The sequence below is a fragment of the Hylobates moloch genome, unplaced genomic scaffold (genome assembly GCF_009828535.3).
Source record: "Hylobates moloch isolate HMO894 unplaced genomic scaffold, HMol_V3 SCAFFOLD_13, whole genome shotgun sequence".
Taxonomy (NCBI): domain Eukaryota; kingdom Metazoa; phylum Chordata; class Mammalia; order Primates; family Hylobatidae; genus Hylobates; species Hylobates moloch.
In genome coordinates this window covers 33,923,928-33,934,166 of record NW_026652288.1, presented here as the reverse complement: position 1 = coordinate 33,934,166, position 10,239 = coordinate 33,923,928, and the positions used below count along the sequence as shown (strand labels likewise).

Here is a 10,239-nt window from a genome sequence, read left to right as displayed (position 1 = left end):
CATTTCTGCGTCTGGCGGGTCCTTCTGAACTTGTCACCTTTGCTTGGGGTCGCAACGACCCGATGATCGATGATCCAAGCAAGGGAAAAGAAGCCTTGGCGGAGAGCGGAGGTTTGATGGGGCGGGGAATGGGGTTTTGTTCCCGTCCACGGAGCTTTCTGGGATGGCAGTGCTGTGCTCGCATCCCAGGGGGTGGAATTGGCGGGGTCCTCTGTGCCCTGCTCTGAGCGTTTCCAGGACTTTGACCTCGCTCAGCCTGCCTCCATCCATCCTACGTGTGCGACCTCTTTCTCACTGTGACGTGGAGTGTTTCTCAATGTCCTTATACTTTCCATTGCTGTTTTTTGTAATGGGGACGTTAGAACCATCCTAGTAGAATCGTTTTTGGGAACTGAAAGAGATAACGCAAATGAGAACCTTAAAGCAGTCCCTGTCACTTGGTGACTGGTGGTCTCTTGTTAGCTTCCCGAAGAGGTCAAGTCCCCGGGTCATAGCTCCAGCTGCAGGGGCCCTGGTCCTTCTCCCTAATCCCTGCAGGACGGTGGATGATCCCGGGAGGCCTTCTGACCTCTTTTTAGGAAAGCGAGAGTTGCATCCGCTTCCACGAAGGGCGGGGAGCATTTAACTTTTATGGAGGACCGCGATGCAGTCAAGGTATTTCACAACTTTCGCCTTCCCCAGCCTGACCTTTCTAAAAGAGCTGCAGGGAGGGGACTTCTTGGCTACTGAGGGCAAATCTCTGTGTGATTGGTCTTGGCTTTTTTCTTTTATAGAGATGTTCACCCAACCGAGAGTGTGTCCTCGGGCATGGGTGTTGATAATCATTAAGCCGTAATTGGTAACTTCATTCTAAGTGCTTTATACAAATAAATTTAGGTCACACTGTGGCTCTGTGAAGTATTGCTTTTCTGTTTTAAAGATGAGAGTGAGACACAGGGTGCATAGCACCCAACTAGTGAGAGGTAGAGCTGGGGTTGGAACCTAGGCAGTCCAGGTCAGAGCCTGAGTTGATCATCTCTTGGATACATTCTCACTGAGGCAGAGGAACTAGCTGGAATCGTGGGGAAAGCAAGTTAGGATCTGATTGAAAGGACTTTGAGAGCAAGGCTCATGGGCTTGGACGTCTTGGAATTTTTAAAAATTTCTCAACTATTTTGTTCCATGTTTTCCAAGTATTTCATATTGTTGTGGAACTGTATCATTGTGGAGAAGTCTGAAATGCGAGAAATGAGAGTAGAAAAACTTTTTTAATTACCCATCAATCGAAGATGTAAAGATAGTAACTGTTAAGCTTCTAATTGATTTCTTTTTAGTCTTTCTTTGTGTCTATTTCTATATTTGTTTATAAACTTTTTTTAAAAATTGTTATATTTTAATGTGTTTTCCCATATGTCTTTTAACTACAGAAAATTTTACTGCTAATAGAGACTAAACTAGTGAGGCTGGTTGCGGTGGCTCATGCCTATAATCCCAGCACTTTGGGAGGCCAAGGCAGGACCTCACTTGAGGTCAGTAGTTTGAGACCAGCCTGGCAAACATGGTGAAACCCCATCTCTACTAAAAATACAAATATTAGCCGGGCGTGGTGGCACATGCCTGTAGTCCCAGCTACTCCAGAGGCTGAGGCAGGAGAATTGCTTAAACCCGGGAGGTGGAGGTTGCAGTGAGCCAAGATCACGCCACTGCACTCCAGCCTGGGCAACAGAGTGAGACTCAGGAAAAAAAAAAAAGAATAAACTAGTGAACTGCCATATTATATAATGCTCAATTTTATTATTCCCATTATCCTTGTGACTATTTCCTGATATCTAAAATATTTTCGCCAGGCGCGGTGGCTCATGCCTGTAATCCCAGCACTTTGGGAGGCTGAGGCGGGCGGATCACGAGGTGAGGAGATCGAGACCATCCTGGGCAACACGGTGAAACCCCGTCTCTACTAAAAAAAAATACAAAAAATTAGCCGGGCGTGGTGTCGGGCACCTGTAGTCCCAGCTACTCAGGAGGCTGAGGCAGGAGAATGGCGTGAACCCGGGAGGCGGAGCTTGCAGTGAGCGAGATCGCGCCACTGCACTCCAGCCTGGGCTACAGAGCGAGACTCTGTCTCAAAAAAAAAAAATAAATAGAAAATAATAATAAAATAAAATATTTTCATTTTTATATCATTTAAAAGCTATAGAAAAGTTGCAAAAATAGTATAAGGAGTTCTCATACTCTATCCAAATTTGCCAATTGTTTACATTTTTCTTGGTTGCTTTGTTGATGACCACCAGCCAAATACCACCAGGAACATAACTAACCAGAGACAGCTGATTATAGCTTTCTAAGCAGCAAGGAAGCCCACATACCATGGTAAATGTGGGGTGTTTTGGTAAGAGGTATTTAGGAAGGGATGGTATAGGGTTTCACATAACATGCTAGATAATATTAGATATTAAATAATATTGTTATCACATATCAGATCTGTTAAAAGACTACTAGTAGTTCTAGTGTTACTCATTAGATAGTGTTGGATAGCATATTACCTAACATCCTGTTATCTAATCTGTAGTTACATATTTAAATTTGTTCAATTTTTCATTTAAAGTCCTATGCCAGGCATGGTGGCTCATGCCTGTAATCCCAGCATTTTGGGAGGCCAAGGCGGGTGGATCACCTGAGGTCAGGAGTTTGAGACCAGCCTGGCCAACATGGTGACACCCTGTCTCTACTAAAAATATAAAAATCAGCCAGGTGTGGTGGCACGCTCCTGTAATCCCTGCTACTCGGGAGGCTGAGGCAAGAGAATCACCTGAACCCAGCAGGCGGAAGTTGCAGTGAGCTGAGATCGTGCCATTGCCATCCAACCTGGGTGACAGAGCGAGACTCCGTCTCAAGAAATAAAAAGATAAAGTCCTTATGACTGTCCCCTGCCCCACCCTTCACCTGCAGTGCCATTCAAAGTCCAGCTTATGCATTGTCTTTAGTTGCCACATTCCATAGTTTCTTTAGTCTGGAAAGATTCCACAGTCTTTGTCTTTTATAAACATGGTGGGTTTTTTTTTTTAAAATAGGAAAGTTATTTTGGAGAAAGATGTTCATTTGGAGTTTGATATATTTCATGTTTAGTTTCAGATTATGTATTGTTGGTAAGGATATTGCACAAGTGATGAGGTTTCCTCTTTATTGCAACATAACAGGGTTCACATGATGTCGGTTTGTCCCTTCACTGGTGATCTCAACTACGTTCACTTGGCCAAGATGATGTCTTTCAGATTTGTCTGCTATAAAATTACCTTTTTTAAAAAAAACTAAAGTTTCTTATTGGAAGATACATTATTAGTGGGCATTCTACTAAAGATGAGCTTCTAGTTCTCTTCATTTATTCATTTGTTTGTTCAACTATAAATCTTCCAACAATATGGACTCAGAATTCAGTCTTATGAAGGTAAATGACATGTGGATTAGCAATTTTTTTTCAACTCTATTGAGGTATATTTTACATGAAGCATTCACTCATTTCAGGAGTACAGTGATCTTTAGGAACTTTGTAAAGTGGAGTAACCATCATCATAATTCAGTTTAGTTATTTTTCACCCCGGGTTGGACTCTGTGCCCATTTACAATTAAACCTCATTCTCACCCCAAATCTGGGGCAACCACTAACCTACTTTTCCTCTATGTATACATTTGCCTATTCGGATATTTCATATAAATGGAATCATATAATCCATGGATTTTTGTGTCTGGCTTCTTTCTCTTAGCATGTTTCCAAGGTTCGTGCATGTTGTTGCATGAGTTGATACTTCATTCCTTTGAATTTCCAAATTAGATTGCATTATATGGATATGCCATGATTTTTCTATCCATTTACCCAGAGGAAGGCATTTTGGTTGTGCACAGTTTTTGGGTTAGTATGAATAATGCTGCTGTGATCATTTATAATACATGTCCATGTTGCTACACAGCATCCCCAGCCACCATTTCACGTCTCTCTTTTTGCTGTCTCTGGCATTTTCCAGGCACAATTCCACCTTCCTTCGTGCTCCATTACTCAGGACTCTGAAGATTCCAAAAAGTAGGAGGAAAAATGACCACATTCAAGGTGAGTAGAGCTCACCTCTCTTGCCATTAAAATTCCATCTTATTGCTCATATTGTCATATATTTTTCTCTGTCTTGGGAAGACTCAAGGAGGAAATGGGCATTTGGGACCTGTTGTGTGCCAGTTGCTTCCTTTGTCTCTTTTTTGTTGACTTTGCATTTGGTTTTTGGTTTGGGTTTTGTTTTGCTTTTTACTGTTACATTATGGAGTAGAAAAATTAGTAGGAGTGAAGAGTGCTCCCACTTCTTTACCTCCTTGCTCTCAAATTAGCCTGTTTTTTCTTCTTGTGCTGTTCCTTGTACATTCATAACTGTATTTGTATTGATGATGGAGTTCCTTATGTCAAGGGTGCGCTATACACCAAGATAACGTGTCCTGGTTTTCTTCATACTTGTCCGTCAGATAGTTAGTCCCCCTTTCTGTGGAGGCCCACATTACACATGCTGGCTCCATCTCTCTTAGATGCTCCAGGGACCCTCTGACCCACCTCACCCACCTCCTGAGTCCTCTGGCCCCAGGAATGAGCTATTATTTAAGATGTCGCAATCAGATCACACACCAAGCTCCTGTGTTTCCATATTCTGTCCTCTCTGTCTCAATCCATGCAGCCAGCTCACATCTGTAGAGGGGTGGCCTGTGTCCCGCTTATCATTCTGTCTTCTTTATAAATCATCAAGCCGCTGCCCAGCCTGCGCCCCCAGGCTGCCATCACTGCACTGGGCCAATTGCCCTGGATATAAGTGCGCCCCCTTTGCCAGTCCAGAGTTCTGTCAAATTGGACCCTGCTGGCTGCACCAATTCCATGGAACAGGTTCACTAGTTACAGACTTGGCGAGTCCACCATGAGACAGCACACTCATATATGACAAATTACATAAAGCAGATTTATTACATATAGGTAGCAAGGGACAACAGAAGCCTATGATCCACTGTGAGCCAGTCCTCCAAGGCTCAAGAAAGCTGCCTGGAGTGGGTGGAGTCAGGACTGCACATGCCCCATTTGCACCATAGCTGAGGCACCCCAAGAGGCAGCCTGTCCCAGGTTATATGCCTCAGGGGCAACATGATTTACTGAGCAGTTCCTCCCTAACTCAAGATATTATCTTTTATGGATTGGACTAGAACCAAAGAAGGCATAAAAAAAAGAAAAGATGTTATCTTCCCTAGGAAGGACATTGCATAACTGGCACATTTATGGTTATTCTTGAGACCTGTAAACAAGAAAGTGGGGAGAATGGATCCAAGGCCACTTTGAAAATAGTTACCTACAACCTGTTAGTTTGGCAAATACTAAAGAAAAGTGGTAGCATCCAGGGTTTGGGTCTGAGAGAGGAGGACAATAAGCCTCATCAAACAAGGTTGAGACTGAATTGCTCATTTTTGCTGGGGCAACTGGGGCAACTGGCAAGATTCATTGAAACCTATATAGGTGTAGCCTAGGATGCACCATTTGGAATCCTAAGGGGTTACTTACAAGGAGACTCAGTAAGTGCACAAAGTAAAAATACAGGAGGTCTTTTTCATGATTGCACTTCTGGTGGAGCTCAGGAAAGTCACTGTCAGGATACAGACAGAATGAGTGGGAAATCTATAAGTTGACCTCCACTTCTCCGCCTGCTCAGTGCCGCTCCTCCCCCAGTAGTCCATGGTCATAGGATTGAGGTTATGTATCCTTGATGTTATAGGAGGCAGTGACCTTCAAGGACGTGGCTGTGTTCTTCACTGAGGAAGAGCTGGGGCTGCTGGACCCTGCCCAGAGGAAGCTGTACCAAGATGTGATGCTTGAGAACTTCACGAACCTGCTGTCAGTGGGTGAGCATAGGCACCCTCTGTAGTGGAACATCAGGCCCCAGGAGTGGCTTTGTATCCTAGAGTATTCAAGTTCGTATATGCAGTGAGAACCTAGATTTCCAGTAAATTTTACCTTGATATTACCTAGAATGAATTGGGATTAAGCACATGACTTTGCATGTTCACAGGGCATCAACCGTTCCATCCTTTCCACTTCCTAAGGGAAGAAAAGTTTTGGATGATGGAGACAGCAACCCAACGAGACGGAAATTCAGGTAAGAAGCAAGCAACTGTGCGTCCTTGTACGTGATTTTCCCATTTGTTTTACTTCTGACTGTGCCCACTTATATCACCCTGATCTAAACTGCCCAATCTCTTTCCTGGTTTATTACAACCCCTTTCTGGCTGGTGGTCCTGTTCCCTCCCTTCCACCCTGACGTCTGTTTTCCCCAGAGCAGCCAAAATGATCCTTGGGAAATGCAAGTCAGTTTTCCACTCCTTGGTCCAAAAGCCTTTATGGTTTATTAATGTTATTAAAGTTACAACCTCTTTATTGGCTTTTAGAGACCCTGTGGTTTGTTCTTCATCCCCTACTGCCTCTTGACTACATCTGCCCTCTCCCCCTTGCACCATCTTTTCCAGCCGTGTTGTCCTCCTTGCTGTTACTCTGTCCTGTCATGGACACTGTATTCCCTGTTGCTGATAACAAATAACAGACTTCACAGATTAAACAACAAACACTGTTGTTCTTTCTGACATGGGGAGGATGGTCTCCCACCCCTCACCCTCGAAAGGAGTGGCTAGCCACAACCCTAAATCATATTGTTTCACTATCCAGAGTGATCCAGAGTTGGCACCCTAACAAACAAAGACACTGTCCTCCAGCATGATATGTCAGGATCCTAGAGATTACCTCTCAGATGCTGAGGACAAAGTCCTGACTTCTTTTTACTTAGGGTAACTTCTATATAAGGATATACAACATAAACACAGATATATAGACTATTGATTTTGTTATTGTTTTTCCTTAAATTTCCCTTTGATTTATATTTCACTATGAACATAATGTTTTAATTTAGTAATTTATCATGCAAGATTTTTGACTGACCAGAAATTCCTTAGAAATAGTAACAAATGTATATATTATATCAATTTTTTAATTGAGTCTGTTATTTCCATCAAGGATTTTACATATGAGATATGATGTCATTATACATTGGTCACATACAAACCAGAAAACAAGATGCATGGGGAAAACATAAACTGAACATTCATTAAAGTTGAATGCCATATCCTAAGTGTGAAATCTTAAAAACACTGAACAAAGGCTTCATTCGTCCACATCTCTTCATTCTGCATCCTTATAGGCGGCAAGACTGTTGCGGAAGCAGGACCACATGAAGACTGCCCTTGCCAGCAAATGTGGGAACAAACTGCAAGTGACATAACCCAGTCTCAAGACTCCATTATAAATAATTCTGACTTCTTTGAACAAGGCGATGTCCCCTCCCAGGTTGAGGCAGGACTATCTATAATTCATACAGGACAGAAACCTTCACAGAATGGGAAGTGTAAACAATCCTTCAGTGATGTTGCCATCTTTGATCTTCCTCAGCAGTTACACTCAGGAGAGAAGTCTCATACATGCAATGAGTGTGGAAAAAGCTTCTGTTACATCTCAGCTCTTCGTATTCACCAGAGAGTTCACTTGAGAGAGAAACTCTCTAAGTGTGACATGCGTGGTAAGGAATTCAGTCAGAACTCATGTCTGCAGACTCATGAGAGAGTCCACACTGGAGAGAAACCATTCAAATGTGAGCAGTGTGGGAAAGGCTTCAGATGTAGAGCGATACTTCAAGTTCATTGCAAATTACACACAGGAGAGAAACCTTATATTTGTGAGAAATGTGGGAGGGCCTTCATTCACGATTTCCAGCTTCAGAAACATCAGAGAATTCATACTGGGGAGAAGCCATTCAAATGTGAAATATGTGGTAAGAGCTTCTGTCTTAGGTCAAGTCTTAATAGGCATTGCATGGTCCACACAGCAGAGAAACTGTACAAATCTGAGGAGTGTGGAAAAGGCTTCATTGATAGCCTAGATTTGCATAAGCATCAGATGATTCACACGGGACAGAAACCGTACAATTGTAAAGAATGTGGGAAGAGCTTCAGATGGTCCTCATATCTTTTGATCCATCAGCGAATCCACAGTGGAGAAAAACCATACAGATGTGAGGAGTGTGGGAAGGGCTACATTAGTAAGTCAGGTCTTAACTTGCACCAGAGGGTCCACACTGGAGAGAGACCTTATAATTGTAAGGAATGTGGGAAGAGCTTTAGCCGGGCTTCAAGTATTTTGAATCATAAGAAACTCCACTGCCGGAAAAAACCCTTCAAATGTGAGGATTGTGGAAAGAGGCTTGTACACCGGTCATTCTGTAAAGACCAACAAGGAGACCACAGTGGAGAAAACCCATCCAAATGTGAGGACTGTGGGAAGCGCTACAAGAGGCGCTTGAATCTGGATATAATTTTATCATTATTTTTAAATGATATGTAAGTTGTACATATTTATGGGATATGGTATGAAATTTTAATATGTGTATATAATGCGTAATGATCAAATTGATGTAATTAGTGTATTACCGTAAACATTTACCATTTCCTTGTTTTGGGAAAATTCAAAATCCATTGTTCTAGCAATTTGAAAAGAAACAATAAATTATTGTTGATTATAGTCACCTTTGGTGCTTTAGAACACTAGAATGTATTTCTCCTATCTAGCTGTACTTGTCTATCTTGTTACCCTATCTTTGGCTATCTCACCTAACCCCTACACTTCCTTGCTTCTAGAACCATTGTTTTACTCACTACGTCTATGAAATCAACTTTTTTAGTTTCCATATGTGTGTGAGGATGCTTGGTATTTATCTTACTTTGCTTAGCTTATATTGTTTAACATAATGTCCTCCATAGCTCATCTATGTTGCCACAAATGACACAATTTTGTTTTCTTTTTATGCCCAAAGAGTATTCTATTGTGTATATATGCCACCTTTTCTTCATTTGTCTATTGATGGACATATAGGTGGCTTCCGTATCTTAACTATTGTGAAGAATAGTGCTCCAATGAACATGGGAGTGTAGATATCTGATCCACATACTGATTTCCTTTGCTTTGGATATACTCAATAGTGGGATTGCTAGATCACTCGAATCTTATGCCTCAGAGTCTTGATGCAAGAGCAAAACTATGGAGGTGTGGCTAGGGTGGTATGGCCTCATACCACCTCAGGCTGCAAGTCCTCAACTGCACCAGAGTGTCCAGATGGGGTTTCACTATGTTGGCTAGGCTGGTCTCAAACTCCTGACCTCAGGCAATCCACCTGCCTTGGCCTCCCAAAGTGCTGGGATTACAGGTGTGAGCCACCGCACCCAGCTGGGTAGTTATTTATAGCAGTGTGAGAACTGACTAATAGACTTTGCCAGTTCCACAGTGCCAAAGGAGAGTTCCTTATAATAATTGCTTGTATATGTCATACTGATTCTGTTTCTCTGGTTGAATGCTGACCAAAAGACATTTTGCCCCACAAGAACTTCTAAAGGAAAAGCACCCTAAGGATGAGTTTTCTAAATTGATTGTGTTTTCTAGAATTGGATTTCTACTCTTACTAAACTTAACAGCACTACTGACTTTATTTCCAGTGCAACATAGGGAACTGGTTGTCAAAGGCATGATGTGATAATATGCCAAATATCATATTGAATAATCCTAATCAAATGCCTACTGGAATGATTCTGGTGACCATGAATTTGTTAGTTTAGGACACAGTAGACAAACTTATCAGTATAGTAGTATTTCCTGGACACTCCTAGTTGGGCTTCAGAAATTAGGAAAGAAGGCCAGGCACAGTGGCTCACGCCTGTAATCCCAGCACTTTGGGAGGCCGAGTAGGGCAGATCACCAGGTCAGGAGATCGAGACCATCCTGGCTAGCATGGTGAAACCCTGTCTCTACTAAAAATACAAAAAAATTAGCCAGATGTGGTGGCACGCGCCTGTAGTCCCAGCTACTTGGGTGGCTGAGGCAGGAGGGCATGAACTCGGGAGGCAGAGTTTGCAGTGAGCCGAGATTATGCCACTGCACTCCAGCCTGGGTGACAGAGCAAGACTCCATCTCAAAAAAAAAAAAAAAAAAAAAGAAGGAAAGAAAAAGATGAGAAAGATGAGGTCAATCGCTATGCAGGGCTTAACTTTGCCTTGTTGATCTTGGTATTCGTAGTAAATAAATTGATGGGAAATCTATGATACTGTCACTGGGTTTCTATTGGCAGAAGAGTTCTATTGTGGGGGAAGGGAACTCTA

General features: G+C 42.5%; 1 protein-coding gene across 3 annotated transcripts; it reads left to right on the top strand.

The window, feature by feature from the left end:
• ZNF230 (zinc finger protein 230) lies at positions 1–8,819 on the top strand. 3 transcript variants are annotated; one of them, XM_058426411.1, is made up of 6 exons: positions 1–111; positions 1,827–1,887; positions 3,999–4,081; positions 5,766–5,892; positions 6,060–6,146; positions 7,239–8,819. In XM_058426411.1, the coding sequence occupies exons 3-6, from the start codon at positions 4,067–4,069 to the stop codon at positions 8,432–8,434; spliced, it is 1,425 nt and encodes a 474-aa protein (XP_058282394.1). In that variant the 5' UTR covers positions 1–111; positions 1,827–1,887; positions 3,999–4,066; the 3' UTR covers positions 8,435–8,819. The 3 variants fall into 3 exon arrangements, with proteins under 3 accessions (XP_058282394.1, XP_058282395.1, XP_032028578.1); XM_058426412.1 differs by lacking the exon at positions 1,827–1,887 and adding an exon at positions 538–654; XM_032172687.2 differs by lacking the exon at positions 1,827–1,887 and having other exon boundaries at positions 16–111.
• The last annotated feature ends 1,420 nt before the right edge of the window (positions 8,820–10,239 follow it).

What these genes read in the sequence shown, in the direction of transcription:
- ZNF230 (XM_058426411.1), top strand. An exon ending in CACGAACCTGCTGTCAGTGG is followed by an intron (nt 5,893 to 6,059) that starts GTGAGCATAGGC and finishes GCATGTTCACAG; the next exon opens with GGCATCAACCGTTCCATCCT. An exon ending in CCAACGAGACGGAAATTCAG is followed by an intron (nt 6,147 to 7,238) that starts GTAAGAAGCAAG and finishes GCATCCTTATAG; the next exon opens with GCGGCAAGACTGTTGCGGAA.